General features: G+C 40.2%; 2 protein-coding genes across 2 annotated transcripts; both read right to left on the reverse strand.

Moving 5' to 3' along the window:
- Nucleotides 1-1,937: 1,937 nt before the first annotated feature.
- LOC104433223 (putative clathrin assembly protein At2g01600) lies at nucleotides 1,938-12,150 on the reverse strand. The gene is made up of 15 exons (XM_010045906.3): nucleotides 11,781-12,150; nucleotides 11,546-11,615; nucleotides 11,311-11,408; nucleotides 9,679-9,817; nucleotides 9,434-9,561; nucleotides 7,029-7,121; nucleotides 6,875-6,925; nucleotides 6,330-6,395; nucleotides 6,154-6,219; nucleotides 5,987-6,067; nucleotides 5,784-5,864; nucleotides 4,669-4,842; nucleotides 4,501-4,582; nucleotides 4,298-4,422; nucleotides 1,938-2,648 (listed from the first exon to the last, which is right to left on the reverse strand). The coding sequence occupies exons 1-15, from the start codon at nucleotides 11,868-11,870 to the stop codon at nucleotides 2,286-2,288; spliced, it is 1,707 nt and encodes a 568-aa protein (XP_010044208.1). The 5' UTR covers nucleotides 11,871-12,150; the 3' UTR covers nucleotides 1,938-2,285.
- A 3,340-nt stretch (nucleotides 12,151-15,490) lies between these two features.
- LOC104433221 (probable NAD(P)H dehydrogenase subunit CRR3, chloroplastic) lies at nucleotides 15,491-17,269 on the reverse strand. The gene is made up of 3 exons (XM_010045905.3): nucleotides 16,745-17,269; nucleotides 16,226-16,365; nucleotides 15,491-16,021 (listed from the first exon to the last, which is right to left on the reverse strand). The coding sequence occupies exons 1-3, from the start codon at nucleotides 16,987-16,989 to the stop codon at nucleotides 15,897-15,899; spliced, it is 510 nt and encodes a 169-aa protein (XP_010044207.2). The 5' UTR covers nucleotides 16,990-17,269; the 3' UTR covers nucleotides 15,491-15,896.
- Nucleotides 17,270-17,635: the final 366 nt, after the last annotated feature.

Here is a 17,635-nt window from a genome sequence, read left to right on the forward strand (position 1 = left end):
ACGTGTGGACGCGTGAGTGGGTCGATCCGCGGGATACACCGTTGGGGGGACAATGTACGGACCACGGAACGCGACAGCCGGGGGGTGCGCGCGGCGCGCCATGCAAGTGCGGGTGCGCGATTCTCACCGCCCGGCGCGCATTTCGGAGGACCGGGTCAGACCCGGTCGGGGCATCGGAGGATTTCCGGTTGAATCCTGCTCGAATTGTTCTGGAGCAGGATCGAGCTGCATGAGTTGGGAGGTTGAACTTGAACGGCCAGGGGGGTTTGTAGAGTGATTCGCCCGTGTCCAAGCGGGGCTGAGATTCTGCGCATGCGTTCGAGCTTCTAATTAGTTTTGCAAAATCTTATATTTTTCGATGCATCGATTGTACTCGTGACAAGTGTTATCGATATTTCGAAATTTGTGTAGTTTGCTGTTAAGTATGTTAAACTTGTACCATCGAACACTCACCAACACGACCCTCGAGAAAAATTAGTTGGTATGATTTTTGAATTACAAACATCGGTGAAATACACATTTTCTTGAAGTGTTTATACAAAACAACTTATGATTATTAGACAATGAATATGAATCTATTTTTTAAGTATACATAACAAGAAGTATTTTGATTTTTAAAGTAGCAATTACATGTAATAACCAAAAAAAGGAGGTTCAAAATAGTAAATTTTTTTGTGTTGTCCCTTAGGGCATATATGATAGTTATCCTATTTCTAGCCAAATTTATTTTTCATTTGCTGGGAATAGGTTTGGACTTGAACAAATTTTTAGTCCTTCATTTTTCATTTTTGAAATAGAAATGAAAAATAAAAATTTTTATCTTCACTTGTCTCACTACTAATGTATTGTCCATTCGCTTTCATCTCGCCACTTGCCACCCACCATCCTTTGCCTCTTGCCATTTGCCACCTCTCTCAGCTACCCAAGAGAGAGAACTTTTATGTTCTTATCAATCGAATTTCTATTTTAATTTTTACTCGAAACTTGTTTAGATAATAAAAACAAAAATATCTATTTGTAACAAAAATTATATAAAAAATAAAATAATTATCAGTTGTTCTTAATAACCTCTTTCACTCATCCATGTCAATAGTAATCAATGTAGCAGAAATAAATAAAGCGAACCCCTTTCCGTAATTACCACATATTCCCGTCTTTGCCGCGATCACAGTCTCCCGCCCAAATTTCCTTTTGATTTCGGTGGATAGTGAACCGACATCGGCGACATCGATGTTGACCACTGGTCAGAAATGGGCGCGTCAACGGTCTCGCGAGATTCCAAGGTTGTGGAACCGTACAATCCGCCACATCATTACGCCTACCCTTCACTTTGTGAGGCTGAGGCCTCGTGTTTTTATCCTCAATAAAACCGAAATTTATGGGGGTTCGTACATTAAATAGATGGCTGAAGTTCAACGGATGCCTATTTGATGAAATTGGCCAATTGGGTTTGTGCTCTCTACTTTTTCCCTTTCTTGCTAGGAAGAGTCTGGGAATATGTAGAGGAATTCTATGGCCCTAAAGGGATCCCCTCTAAAGATTGGACAGGAAAGCATATATGGTTCCTTGAACTTTAGCTTTCATTTTGTTCCTTAAAAAAGATTTATTCGGAGAACCTTCTTCAGTTGGGCGAGGCCCGGAAGCCTTTTCCCCTGTTGAGGCTGTTTATGATAATGAATGCCAGGCATATATGCTGAATGAGTTGGGAGATAGATATTATATATGAGACACCTGATCCTTACTCTGACGCCACGAAGAATACAACGTGCGCGCCAATCATATGCAAAACCTTCACAGATTGTCGTTCGGTATAACTCCATTTGCACAATCCTCAATGCTCTATAGCATGCATCGCTTTCATTTGCTACAATTACTTCAGAGGCTCGCGCAGAAGCCAGAAGTCATTAAGGACTAAAAATAAATGGTTGCCCAACACAGCAATCAAAGTAGGCATCAAACAATCAAATCACATAGTCATTGTCCTGTGAATAGCACAAGGTTGTATTTATTCCTCCTACTTACAAATCGCTGTCCAGACAGCTTACAAGACAAGACAACCGGCGGGGCAAGATCAAAAGAGTAACTGTGTCCTACATATTTTCAATCACATTCCCTCTCCCTCTATTCACTTCGCGTAGCGTCCTCGCTGCTCAACCATGCAAACCATCCTATGCCTTGCACCCTCCCCTCTGATGGGTCCAAGAGTCTCTAATCTTTTCTCAAGTTGCACACTGAAAATCAACCGCATGGACTAGATTACAGTTTGTACAAAATCTGACCCCGCATCACAAAAGCCCGGTGCTCCCGAAGGGATTAGTGGCTGGAGGAGGGTGAGAGGCAGAATTCACAGGAAATGCCCCGAACCCAGGATCCCCAAAGGGATTGGTGGGTCCCATCATCAAGTGCTGCTGAGGCAGCTGCTGCTGCGGCGGGTACGTTGGTTGGTATGGTCCAAAAGGATTGGTTTGCTGTTGGTTAATTGCTGCCATCTGTACTGATGGGGGTGGTGCAATCCCATTGGACATAGCGAAAGGATCCTGTACTTCAAACGGATTTGGGGCTGGCGCTCCATACACAGGCTGCTGGGAAGCTCGATAGGCCCCTTCATCATATAAACTGTGTAGTGTGAGAGTATCCAACCCACCAGCCTAACAATCCACAGAAGAGTGACTCAAAATATAATCACACTAGAAGTAATCAAAGGTAACGTCTCCAGATCTGGAAAAAATCATGAGGCCAACAAATACATATTGCTTTCTTCACCAGATTATGAAGCGAACAAAACACACACAGCAAACATGTCAATGCAGGTCCATATCAGTAGATTTAAACCCATTAACAGATTGACAAATGCATCATTATCCACTTCTACTCAGATGTCTAGCAATCACTTACTTCTTCATGCATTGATTTATACACGCTGTTGGTTCTGCAAATATAACACCAGCCAAAACTACTCTTCTGGTTTAACAAAAGAGAACTAACGGAAGTAAATGCATGCTTCAGCAGACTTAAATCAATCAGTAAATTGCACATTCAGCAAATATACCACATGCCAAAAACACAGTGGATGATTATCTTTTAAGTCTATGTGACTGTTGTTGTCCTGACAGGCTGATACTATGGCTCATCAACCCATGGAAGATGCATATGGCACTATATTACTTCACCCAATGCATTGATTTGCAGGCAAGAGCAACATATCATATTCATTCAAAAACAAAGATGCGGGTAACATCAATCCAATAACTGGTAGGCATCAGTTGTATCGTGGCACTGCAGCCAAGTGCCATGTGATAGAGCTAGGAGATTCAGCACTGCAGAGGATATCCGGCTACAATAAACCTAAGTCTTAAATACTAGAAAAACTCCAGAAGTCAGAGAGAACTTTCTTACTCCATACAATCAACTCTGACAATAATTAACTGCCATTTTTTGTTTGGCCAAAATTACCAAAAAATCGAATAAACCAGCTGGCCAAATTAAAAGTGTTGTCTTGGTCTAGTAAAAAGCTGGACTGAGAAAGTGAATGCGAATACCATGTCTTTTTCTGATTAAAAATAGATACGACAACACTTAAACCCTCTAAATAAAAGAAAAAAAGTTGGAGGCTACTCGATTGCAGACATGTAGATCACTCTGATATGTCTGTCTGTGACCATTTCACTGAGTAGATAGTCCACATGCCATTCTAACATGAACTAAATGTTAATTTTAACTACAGCAACATAGAGGCATCAACTCATGGATTGATATAACAAGTTAAGAATCATAGCTGATGCCATGAGCAAGAGAAAATGATGAAACCAGTGCTCGTATATTCTTTCTACCACCTAAGATACATGTACTTAAAAGATACAGGGTCAATTCAATTTAGTTGCTTAAAATCATGTATCCCTTCCTGGTTCTCACTCTGTCTATCCATGTATTGTCCAAGTGTAAGCAGATGTGAGTATGCATGTGCTAAAAGACATTTTTTTGGAAGTCTTAAAGCCTCAAACTAAACTATTAGTTCCTATTGAATCTATGGAGGCATAGTCATTAACTAAAAGACCGAAGCACCCAAAACACAACTAATATAACAACATAACAGCGTTATGAATGACAAAAAGAACTGCTATTACTAATTCAGAGTTTTTTGGACTACCGAGGCCAGAAGAAAAGACATTGAAACTGCCCTTTGAATTCCTAACCATGTAATAAAAGTCAAGCAACAGCAGCAAACAAACAGTTCGTGATGTTAATGCTCACAGAATTCATTTGCCACAGAATCATAGAAGATAAAGACGGAGATTACCAGTTGCCTCTCATTAGCTGCAGAGATGTTAGTACTTGGGGTAGAGACCAGAGCAAGCTCCCATCCAGTGGGATTGAAGTCTTTAGATTGAGTAGCACCAGAACCAAATGCTGAAGAAGCAGCACCTGTCACAACCCGCCAAACTTCGCTCAAGCAAGCATAACAACAAAAAAGTAGACATGAGTCATACACAAAATGCTTACCAGGTTCTGAGGGAACTATTGCCAAGGCTAAAGCATTCTTTTCCTCAATGGAAGAAGCATCAGGTGCATCAAAACCAAGTCCCTGAAAGGCCAAAGAAATAAAGATCATACGCAAATAATTTTACACTGAACAACCATCAACAGACACCATAAAGTTAATGCTCATACCAGCAAATCTCCCGTGTCCAGATTATTTTGAGGTGGAGGAGGAGGAGGTGGATCAGCAGCAGCAACCTCCACAGTAGATGCAGCAACAACATCTGAAGGAAGTGGCTCAGGTTCAACACCAGATAAATTGGCATCTTCATCGTTAACTTCTTCTGGTTTATACGTCAATTGAAGCTGTTAACAATAGTAAAGTATTAGCTCCGCACATGTTTCAGAAAAAGAATTACCAAAGGAAAGAAAAAAACAAAAGGAATAATGTTCAACCAAAAGAAAAAAAGAGTTGACCACCAAAAATAATTTTTCTATCTATATAAACCATTTCAGAAGCATAACATAAGCAAACAGTACCACGTGTAAAAAATTGTCAAGGAGGGTTGACTACTCATAGTTGCTTTAAAAGCCAAGCATGCCAGGATACCGAATTAAAATTACCACATACTGTCTAGATTATTACCCTCATGCAAAAACAGCAAACAAGCTTCTCTGTCACCAGAAGTACCCTTCTCTTTGCTCTTCACAAGAATTACACAAGTTTGATTGATACAGTAAATAAGGCCACAAATTAAATGGTAATAAATACCTGTCCATTAATAAATTTCATATTCCCCTCCCTTAAATCACGGCAGTAACATTAAAGATTGAACATGTTACAAAAAGCTTTCCCATTAACTACTGAATAAAGAATGTAGCAGCACTCTTAAACAGCCAAAAAACAAAAAAAAAAGAACAAGAATATATATAGAGCAAGCTACCAAACACCCAAGCACCAAGTAAACTTAAAAACATAATGCTAAGTCATGAAGAATCCCCCAGAGGTAAAGAGTTCATAAATAGGTAGGAGTAATTTCAATTTCAATTATATTGATGTGGAATCACAAGAGTTGTTTATTTATTATTTTTAACAGTAAATCACAAGTATATCAATTACACAAATCAAAATAATAATTAGCTCATGTGCGCCATTACGTTCAAGTCATTTTAATAATTAGACAAATGTTTCAAATCCGTATGACACATGGTCTACTAGACCAGAAAAGTAAAGAGGAAGATGGCATAAAAGAGACTAGTTTCTGCCATAATATGTAATCCAGCATGTAAATAGATGCTATACTGACCAATGGCTCACTTGGAACAGTAACCACTCGTGGCGCCTCTCTTATGTACTCTTCCATGGTAGCCAGAAATGATTGTGGAGGCTGCAAGGAGGGCAGATGAATTTAATCCAACATTGTAGACATTTACATACATATACATCGATTTGTATTCAAGGGGATCAAGAGAAGAGGGGAGATATTTGATCAACCATACAGCACGTTACCTCTCTCAAGACTGGAAACTGAAAATTCCTTGCAAGTTCCAAACCTCGGCAAATTTCATAAAAATCAGATAAGTTTCCAGCCTGCATAAAATAAGGGCCTCTTAGGATATTAGAAGTAAAGTCACATCCGCTGGTCAGATACCCCAATATAGGACCAGTACAGTCACCTGTCGGCCGGCACATTTGTAAACATCCAGAGCTGTGACAGCTTCATGCCGAGGCATCTCAAAAAACTGGACGAAAATTGTAAATATACAGAGTAAAAAGACTTGCAAAGCTTGAAGAGAACTTTGCTAGAGGTAAATATGGTATTTAAAGTTACGGAGAGGTAAGCTTAACAAACCTTATCAACCAGATTAATGATTCCATCGTTGATAGCACAGTAGATCTTGAAGCTCTCTTTCAACACCTGGAAACTAAATACAGTGAGAAGTACCCGTCGCATGCTCAATACTAAAACAATTTTTTTTAAATTGATGATCTTATCAAAGAACATTAAAAGATAAGGCTTTCATGAGAGAAAGATAGTATCCTACACAGCAACTTTAGGCAAACAAGCCATACGCATTAAACAATCATAAGCACTTTACACAGGAGATGTTGGGAATACAGCTCAAAGACATGTAGCAGCTATTCCCCACAGAAATTTCACTAATGTTCATGCAACCTGCATTTCAGTCCATGCAACTTCTCATGCATATGTTTTTTGCTAAAATTATTTGCTATTTTAGTTTAGTACAGGAGATTTGGCCAGAAAAGTAAAACCTCTACAAAAAATACTTCAATGGTAACAGAATGAATATACTTATTAAAAAAAAAGCGAGAGTAGCATGTGTTTATCAGTGCTTTAAAAATAAATGAAAAGAAGGCCAGAGGTATAAAATATACCAGAGCCAGGGCATACTGTATTAAATAATTGCCAACAGCTGCACCTTCGGGCTGTCAAAAATGTGTAAGAAGGTAGTTCATCAATAAAATAGGGAAATTCCAAAATGACCTGTCTTCTCCAAAACTTGGGAAAATAAACCACTCAGGTTTGTACCTGGCAACCAATAAGACGGTGAAGAAGATTCTGTAGAGCAGGCAACTGTTCCAACAACTCTTGACTATCCAATTCCCTCGTTTTGCCATAGCCCTACCAGTAAAAGATGAAAGATTAATGAAATAAAACCATACTTAATAGAGGAACACCTCATACTTCCGCAAGATCACATTTATATTGCACACGCAGCTTATGCTTTCTTACTGAAAAGCTTGATGGAACAAGTGAAAACTCAAGCAAAAATAAAGTTCGGATATTGCACACACCACTGAAACTGGACAATGGACAAAAACATAGTTAAGCGGACAAGAGAATAATGAAACTGCTATAAATTTGTTTCTTTGAAAGGACTGCTTCGTAGAGAAGCAATTTTTCACAGGAAAAAAAAATTGGCAGAATTGGCTAGTGAAATAGAGAAAAATAGAGACTAGCCACCACATAAGACTTTAAATGCCCAAATGCTCCATATTGATGGTGAATTACTCATATACAAGTTATGTTGTAAAGTCCACTTAGACAACATGCGGAATGAAAACTAACATATGATAGAAACACGCTCATAAGAAACAATCATCCATCCCATATGCGTAAAATGCATGATATCTTTGAAGAGTGGCTGTTACCACTTTCTATTTCAATAATGCATATCAATCCCCACAAGACCCTTGCAATTTTGCAAATTTCCATTAATAACGAATTCTGATCCTTCCACGCGCTAACAATAACTTGACTATGGCATCCTATGGTACTAAAGATAAATGGGTGTCCAATCCTTATGGACTAATGAAAGGTACAACCTGTAAATCCAGCAAGGGGTATAGAAAGGTTTTGATATTTTTGATTTGGGAGGAATAGCCTCTTGTCATATTGCTGCACATACTTTGGGTATATTAGTGGGCCTATTTCATCTTAGGGCCTGTTTGGTAACTCTACAAACAGTGCCTGATTTTATTCTTTTGTTCCCCGGAATAAAAAAATAATACAAATCCATTTGATAAATTTTTTATTCCTATTAATAAAAATTCATTTTTTTGCTCTTGGGAGTAGATTTAGAATAGAATAAAAAAGTGAAAAAAAGTTATTTCTTGCTCCCGGGAACAATTCCTAGAATCAAGTCTATTTTTTTCCCTCTCTTTTTTTCTTCTTCTTCTTCCTCCTCAGCCGTGGCTGGTGACGCCGAGCCACGATGAGGCTAGTCGGCTCGAGCCTCACCATGTCGAGCCATCACTAGATCAATGTCGCCCAGCCAAGATGAGGCCGACTTTGAGGTGGCCTCAAGCCTCGCTAGATCTAGGCGAGGTTGACCTCGCCCAACCAAGGTGAGGCTGATCCTTGCCCAATTGGCACAAGGCTGGGCCTTGCCAGGCTAGGGCGAGGCCAACCCCGTGCTGCCTGGGCAAGGTGGAGCCTTGCCCACATCTGTGAGGCTAAGGCTCATGGTGGTCAAGTGAGCCTCTGGCGAACTTGCTAAAGCTCACCACTAACCACAAAAGAGGAGGAAGAAGAGGAAAAAGAAGAGAGAGAGTGAGAGAGAAATATAATCTAAGTATTAAAAAATTAGAAGAAACAAAAAAAAAAAAATTAAGAGTCCTATCAAATGCATTTCTATTCCAGAAAGCAATTACCAAGCGTCTTTAAAAACTCGGAAATTGTTGACAGGAATAGAATAAATAAATAAAAAAAATCATCTCTAAGCAAAAATTATTTCTAAGAACAGAATGGTTACCAAATGCACCCTTAAGGCGCGCATGATAAAATTTCTACTTCTCTATTTCTCTATTTCTCTCTTCCCCAGAAGAGGTTTGGAATAGAATTCCGTTTGATAACGCAATTTGATTTTTCTATTTCTAGAACATATTTCTATTTCATAAATAGATTTGAAGAAAAAACCAAGAGTTAAAATTTTTAACTTCTCAATTTCTGAAATAAAAGTTGAGAAATCAGAAATCAATTTTTGTTCCAGAAATTTTGTCATGCGCACCTTTGGTGTCCGTCCGCCCAATGTCTATATAAGGGATTACGTATAAGCATTATTGAAACCATACTTTCCAGCAGTATTGCTGCCGTCTTGTTTGCAGCTTTTTTTGTTGTTGGACCTATGTGGTTTGGTTCAACAATTACACCTATTGAATTATTTGGTCCCACTCGTTATCAATGGGATTAGGAATATTTCCAGCAAGAAAAAATTACTTTCAATGACGACATGACTCATGCAAATTATATGATTCTTGTAAAACTATAGGTATAAATAAATCGACAGACCTCAGAAATCAGCATCACAAGCCTCCACATAGTTTCTTGGCCAACTTGACTACAAATATCAATCAAATCAAGCATGTTCTCCTCATTGAGAATTTATTCACTACACTAAGGAAAGAAAATGAAGATACACTACAATGCAATACCTTCTCCTGTCCTTGAGCAGGTTTTGGAAGACGCTCTGCTTCAATGTCATATTTTATTATTCTAAAGCATTCAAGCCGTTCCTCTATAAACAGTGCATAGGTGCGCACCCAGGCTGAACAATCCCAAGCTGCAACCATGCCAAAAACAGTGATAGCATCATATTCCATGTTTTAAAGATAAGAACAATGATTAGTGCAAGAAAATTAAAAGCTGATGCATCGGAGAGAGAGAGAGAGGGGTAAACCTATGGGACTTGAGTCATCCTTAAAATTAGAAAGCTGAAGAATTCGTCCCCTCTGTGAAAAAGCCAAAAGCTCTTCCCGAAATGTAGGATCTCCCTCTCTCAAGAGTCTGTGAATAACTATCAGTGTTTTCAGTGCCACCTGTTAGAGCATGAAGAACTCGAGAAGATTAGCAGGTTAATGAAATGTAACATCAAAAAACTGTATACAGAACGAAAATTCACATCAAACTAACTTCAAGACTTCATAAAGACATTGTGTCGTTCATAATATACAAGTGAACACTGACTGTAATAGAATTCAAACTGCCAAAAGTACATGCTGACTGTTAAAAAATCAGCACTCGCAAAAGACACAAATCAGTAGAGATAAGTAGGAGGGTTTTCCTTTACTGAGACTACCAGTAAATTAGAGATTAGCTCATCACAAAAAACATAAGTTCCTCATTGTAATACCCACTACTATAACCAGAAAAACTGCTTTGATCTCACTTTTAGTTAGTTCAATTTCTGCTTCTGCCCCTACATGAAAACCTACCTTAAGTTGAAATAATGCGAAAAAGTACTATACCACCCACCTTCACACCACAACTAATCTCCGATTACATACGTCTCCTTCAAAACTTCACACCTGTAATCCACTTTCTTCACGCATTCTCACAAAGGGTTATTTCCTTTATGTTCAACAACTAACCCACACCATTTGCATCTCTTTCTATCAGCGTCAGTGCCTCTTCTCAACATATCAGGCCCTCGCACAGTGCACAGAGAGACTAGGCATAATAACACAAAAATAACATAGAAGTGATGACTATTTGAGGCAGCTCTTGTGGAAGATAAGAGTCACTGAGAGAACACAGGGTCATATCAACCGAAATTTCTGTAGAATGCTTTGTTCTTGCCGAATGAAGTACGATATATATTCTTAACTTTTCTGAGGTCTCAATTACAAGAGTTAAAAAAGTTAAGCAGCCAAAACTCAGGTTACATCTAGATGCACACAGATGTTGCAAATAGATCTCATACAAAACCAAGTCCGAGCTTAGACCAGTTCGACATCTTTCTCCCCACTCCTCCATCATGAAAGCTCAGAATGCAGTAACGACCATGTACAATCCTTCAGTGTTGAAGGCAACACAAAGAAGATACGAATTCTCATGATGGATTATTTGCTCAAGGTGAGAATGTGAGTGTCAAACAACATAAGTCGCCTTATATTGATAGCTGCGTTAAGATCACAAAGCCTACGAAGACGAAACGGCTACCATTTCAAGCTATAACAGAACCTTCAAAGCACATAAAGGGAGCAATACGATCCACCTAAAAAGACACGCTCTCAAACTCTGTTCTCTCAATTAAAATCAATCTGAAGCCACGATCCAATACATCCGAGGCTTACATGTAAGTAAGTGCAGCAGTAGCATCATTAGCATCAGTGTCAGCGTAAGTTCATTACTGTAGAATATACTACGTGCTGCGCTGCAGCAATGAGTAGTTATATACAAAACCAATCAGGCTAAGCAACCGTAAGAACAGTCAGTTTTCCAATCCAAACAACGCATAGATCCACGCCGAACCACATCGAACTAGACAGCATCCGATCCGAGCAATACAAATTAAGGAACCGATCCGTACCGTCCAATTGTGCGTCTTGGTGAGCCTCCTGGAGAGGGCCTGGATACAGTAGGCGACGTCGGCCCGCGGGCGAACCGCCGAGGTCGCGAAGGCAATCTCTGCAATAAGACAAGAACCGCCAATCCAGGATCATTTCACATCCCATCCACGCCACAAGCGCATCAAAAACAGCAGCGGCAGCAGCAGCAGGAGGAGAAAACTCTAATATCGATCTGATCGGAGGAGGAATACTCACTGCGGAGGTGCCTCTCCTTGGGCGGGCACTCGACGTGGTTCGTCGCTTTGACTATGGCGACATCCAATTCCTATCAAACACCAAAAAAAAAAAAAAAAAAAAAGGCGTAAAATCTCCCGAAATAGAAAATGAGAAGAGAAAAAACAAAGCGCAGAAGGAGGAAGAGAGAGAGAGGGAGGGAGAACGGAATCTCGATGGATGAGGATGAGGATGAGGATGAGGATGGAGAGGGTACGGCGTAATCGCTGTTGACGTGGGCAAGGCCGACTTTGGTGGAGTCCTTGAGGGCGCCGTAGGCCTTCCTCCATGTCTTGAGCGTGCCCATCTCTCCTCTCCGTAACGCCCTCCTCGCCTCCTCCGCCCGCTCGGATCGCTCTCCCGCCGCCGACGACGACGGCGTCCGCCCTCCTCTGCCCCGGGCGCTCTCCTCCGACGATCTCGCTCGCTCGTTTACGTGGCGAACAGGCCTTCAATCTCTCTCTCTCTCTCTCCCCCTCTCTCTCTCTTCTGTGCTGTATATTTGGGGGCGGGCTTCTTTTGACGGAGCAGTTGGTTGTACACGGAGAAGAAGGAAGAGAGAAGGAGAGCGATTTAGATTGGGGATCGATCGAAGGGACGAGGGCTCGCGTCCACGGACGTCTTCGGTGCTCTCGCCTGAGAGGATAATAAAGACGGAATTAATTTATATTTCTTTCTGTTCTGTATCTGTTTTCCTTATTAATTTTTGGGTAATAATCTATTTATTGACCGTTTCGCGATTTTTCTCTCCTTTTTCGAGTGGGAGGATGATGGGAAGGAAATTCCACGGTGGATTTTTGCTTTGGGGATGCTTTCTCTCTCTTTCTTTCGGTGCCTCCTCTCGTCGCGTCATGATTTTCGCTTTCCCGCAGTGGCTGGCAGCGGTGGACCCCGCCCTTGATTTATTTTTTTATTCGTGAATAAAGGGAGAAAGCAATTTGGAATGAGAATTTTCTCATTGCTTGTCATAATTACCGGGGGCTCTCCCCATCTATATAAGGCGATATGACAGCTTCGGAGGCCCCATTTATTACAGGAATATAATTATTCGGCAATATTTATAATGACGGAACAAAAAAAGGAAAGGTGAACAAAAACGCATTTAATAAAATATTGATTTTTACTATTGGATATTGAAGTGGACACACCTTTCGACCAAAAAAAAAAAAAAAAAAAAGTGGACACACCTAATTTCGTGGGAGACAAATATATGTGTGTGTATATATATTTATGGTTTGTGTAATTTTTTTCATCATTTATTTTAATTTAATTGGGTGTCTACCAAGTAATGATGTTTTTGAGTTCCTATCTATTGCTTCTTTTCAAACTTGTTTATGGTTTAAAACCATAAATTATGGCGGTCGATTTGCAAAATGATTATCCATTTTGCTTATCAAATTAAAACCAAAATGATGTCCAAAGATATGTATTTGATCTAGCTTATCAACTCCTTTTTTTTTTTTCTGATAATAAGGAAAGACGATGCAAGATTGAATTATTAAATGTCCATCGTGCACCTCTCATTGTGCATTTACATTCCTTATCCACGAAGCAAACACATACGGGATGAAGCCATTTGTAAATTCGATCTTTTTAGCCTCCTAAACAATGACATAAAGGTACCGACCCGAAAAAAAAAAAACAATGACATAAAGGTTTTCATGTAGTAAATTTCAAATTTCTTTTTTCACCACAAGCTAATAGAAAATTCATTTCATGCACCGGCACTTTTAAGCTTTATCATGGTCTTATAAAATTTGCTAATTCCCGTATGAATCATACTTGGTACAGAAAACATTTAGCGATTGTAAGCTTAGCATGAAATTTTTATCTTAGTGCCTCTTTTGATTTTTCATGAACCACTTCCGTTCATATTTATCCCATATATTGATGTCATAATTACATCTGATTTGACGTCAGACTGCATGCCTCGCACTGATATCAAGAGCATTATGCCCCTTGAAGGCCCATATTTATCTTGAATGACGTTTTGTGCGTTGCAAAATCTTTTTTTTTATGCCTGGAGCTGATTTTGCGAAAAAAGAACAAAAGAAATTTGTACCAAGTAAGAAATTAGCGAAGTGTCGTGAATCAGCCGACTGAAATCAACATTATTGACCGAGATAATCTACTCTTAGAAACTTAAGCACGGCTTTATTATAAGTTGACATTTCACCTGCTCTTACTATCAGGTAATTATAATAACAAGGTGGGATTATGTTCTAATTTTGAATAAGAGATCTGACCTTGAGCTTGCCATGGAATTAGTCAATTTCTTCTTCTTCTTCTTTTCAAATTTTCATGCCATGCAAAGGTAGCGTCATGTGAAAGGAGTGCGGACCACGGAGAAGATTGAGTAATATGTAGTCCTTGCCATGTAGGCAAGGCCTGTCTGGTTTTGGGCAATTCAGACACGTTCGAGTAGTTTAATGATGACAAAATGAAGAATCGATAGCCTGGATCCTCAATGAAAGCACGTGTACAAAGGATGCACCGAAGGGATACTTCAAAAGATGGAATCGAATTGGCACATGCAATGTGACCCTACGCAGCTTTAATTGATGACAAAATGTTCAATTATGATAGAGTTTTGCAAATTGTAACAAAAAAGAAAGGGAAACTATAAATAGAATGGGCGTGTTGAAAGCATCACGATGAGGGTGTCATGCTCATTAAAATATATGCGTCTTAATTGAGTTTTAACCATTCGATGTAAGATGAAAGATCTAGAAAGGATCGGCTCATAAATGAGATGATGTCGATGTGAAACACACCTAAGCTTCGAATTGTCAACTTTATAAAAATGGATAAAAAAACAAAAAAAGAAAAGAAAAGCATGCATCTTCGCCACGACGGTCAGTAGTTTGAGAGAGCCTATCTTGCATTTCATGAAATTGGACAACGGAGTGCACCTACTCCTCAAATGAAGCTAGAAATATCTCCCCAAAGTAATTTCCCACCACAGAATTACTAGAGTCTAGAGATCTACGAAAAAGGGACCTTGCTATTTTAATTTTTTTCTAAACAATCAAGTACTTGAATTCAAGCAAATCCCTTGAATTGACTGTACATTTATTCCCTCTTGAATTCATCGTACCAATACACGATGCATATTGCAGAGATCTAATCGGATCGGAAGTTTGAAATTGGGACAGTAACAAGTAATCACGACTCAAATTAAACATCAGATAATCTGTGAGAGCTTTAAAATACTGCATACCCATAACGGTAGCTACCTAGACCGGTTTATTAAAAGAAGAAAAGCCCCGGCCTGATAATCGCTTTCTCTCGGGCAGATCTGTGGCGCTGCATTGATTCTTTGCTTCAAAATTGAGGCTTTTGGCTTGAGAACAGAAGAGGTAGAATAATGGCAGCTTCTAGACGTTGAAAAATATGACCAGACAGAGGACAAATTACGCTTTCGTTGACCAGGCTGGGCACGCGAACCTTAGCGTTCAAATTCGTATAAAAGTAATACCATGGGACGGACTCTGTTGACCAAAGAAGAAGAAAAAAGGCATGTGGCCGACCCTAGATCACACAGATCACAAGCAATGCCCTTTTCCTCTTTGGTAAGGTAGTTGTCCCAACTTCGGGTTTCTCAAATTGCCAACAGCAAGAAGATCGCTTTGTTGACACTCCTTGCTGTCTTTTTCCATATCAACCAGACTTTCCAACAGATTCTCTCTGTCATTTTTAATGTCGGGACAGTCCGTTAGGACTTGATAACTCCGACCTGACGATTGAAAAGCGTGATCCGATGCCAGAAAGGCGCAGGGGGAGCTAATGTAGGACCCTAAGACTCGGCGAGCATATCATTTCTGAAGCATTTTGACGAGCAAACTAGGTGAGAAAGATGGAGACGTTTTGTGAAGTTGCTTCGCTCATACTCTGCAAGAGAGGAAGTAGAAAACAAGGACCCAATGCTGAGATTGAGCATCGTAATCTTCTGGGAAAGTAAGGGAACTTTCTTGGCGTGTATTTAAGGACCAAGCTACACAGTTCAATGTACATCGAGTGCCGACACAAATTGCTTAGGAAACAGAGGAGAAATCCCATGCCAAAACGAAATTCATCCAAGACCCTTCCTGACCCCCTCTGATACAACTTCTGGTAAACAGTGGCCATGTGTCTTGACTCATAACGGAGCTCTTGCAAAGCAGGTTCAGCAATCAAAGCACTTCAGCCTTTCGAAAAGCTACTTATGTCGCGAGATACTCTTCAGGTTACTCATGCTTAAGCTGATTCCCGATCAAATAGTCGAGAGGTATGATGCATAATGCACCCTGGCTAATTAAGCATGGACGTGCAGGATTGAATCTGCACACGACATTCACCTAATCAGGTCATCGAGGAATGGAATGCCAAACGGTAGCTTTATGGCACCGGATGCGACTAGAAACATAAGAACCCAAACGGGCAAAACCCACTTGAACACTACTATTAGGATGCTCTTCCCTGCATAAAGAAGACGTATTTTATCAGACTTAGCATGTGTAAGTGCATGCGCGGTCCCACAGAACTTCCCAGAAAACAATTGGCTAGATTGAAAGGAACAGATCAAGAATCTTTAAGAACACCAAACACAACTCCTCAGAAAACAGACTCTCAGAAACGAACAAATGCGCAAGTATAATTGAAGGCCCGGGGAAAAATTATTACCTGCAGATGCGGGGCGTCTTTCGGTTTGATCCACGATCCACTCTCCAGTCTCTCGGAGGTTCCTCTCCACCGAGCTCTCCACTTGCCAACCATCAGTTGGTAGCAGCCCATCCAGTACAGACTTCCTCTGCTCCAACTCCCTATATAATTCAATTCGAATAAATTCACCCTCTCCCCCAATTAAGCATTGACACAACAAATGCATCGCCGAATCCGATATGTTATCCAATCCATGCCCATCGAAATTAAGTATATCAGGTCTTTGCCTGGCAATACCGGACCAACTGGATCCATTGGCTAAATTAATAAGTTGATCGATCACATTACCAAACGCAAAAAATCTCATAATTCAGGCCGTCCATGGGGACTTTGAACCGCACCTTACCTAGTTTGGGAAATTAGCGGGATACTTCATGGGCTGTGTTTACTTACTTAGGCGGGGCCTGAAGAACTATACCTTTGAACACAAATGGAGAAACTAAAAATAGTTGCAACAGAGGGAAGAAAGAAGGGAAGTACTTGGGGTCGGCGTCGCTGAACCTGCCGGCACCAATAACCCGCTCAATCTCGATGATGGAGGGCTGCTGTTTCTGGGTCTTCTTCTGCTCGTTTCCTGGTGGAGATGGGGCAGTTCTGATTCTTGGGGTTGAGGGCTTCGGGTCGACCTTTACATGGGGAGCTGAAGGTAAGGAGCTGTTGTCAGCAAGCGAGGCGCGAACCGATGCGTTCGGGGTGGTTATGGAAAGGCAGGATAAGCAAGGCATAGCGACTCGGGCAAGTACTCAGGGAAGTCGCTACGAGAGACGGGAAGCTGCTGCTGCTGCGGCTCAGTTTCTCTCTCTGGAGATGCGGATAACGTTTTCTAATGCAGCCACTGAAGTCACTCTGTTTTCATGGCTTCTTTTCTGCATGTGCTGCAAAATCAACGGTGAGATGTGGAGCCGAAGATTCTCCGGCGGCAACCGTGGAATTTCTTTGGCAATGATTGTCGAATTCTATCATGAATACACTCATCTGAAAGGGAGAAAAAACAGAGGAAAAGGAAAGCACAATTTCATCATTATCATGCTCGATGGAACTTGTACTTTGCGTTTGGTTGGCAACGTTGGAATGGAAATCTTATTATTCTTAATCATATGTTCGGTTGGCCATTTCAGTTGGTTGGGCGAGATTGATTTCGATCGAATGCCAGTCCTCCTCCCACAGCACAGAAAGAAATTTAATAAATTATCTATTTTTAGAAGTATATTATAAGATAAAACTTATTATTTTAATAAAATAATCGATGTTTTTGGAGTTCATTTTCGAATTAATTGTAACTCATTATTAACAAATTATAATTAATGAATAATAGGATTAACCTTAAAGTCTAGTATACTATTAATGTAAATTGCATAAAATTTAAATGAA

The sequence above is a fragment of the Eucalyptus grandis genome, chromosome 2, assembly GCF_016545825.1.
Source record: "Eucalyptus grandis isolate ANBG69807.140 chromosome 2, ASM1654582v1, whole genome shotgun sequence".
NCBI classification, from domain to species: Eukaryota; Viridiplantae; Streptophyta; class Magnoliopsida; order Myrtales; family Myrtaceae; genus Eucalyptus; species Eucalyptus grandis.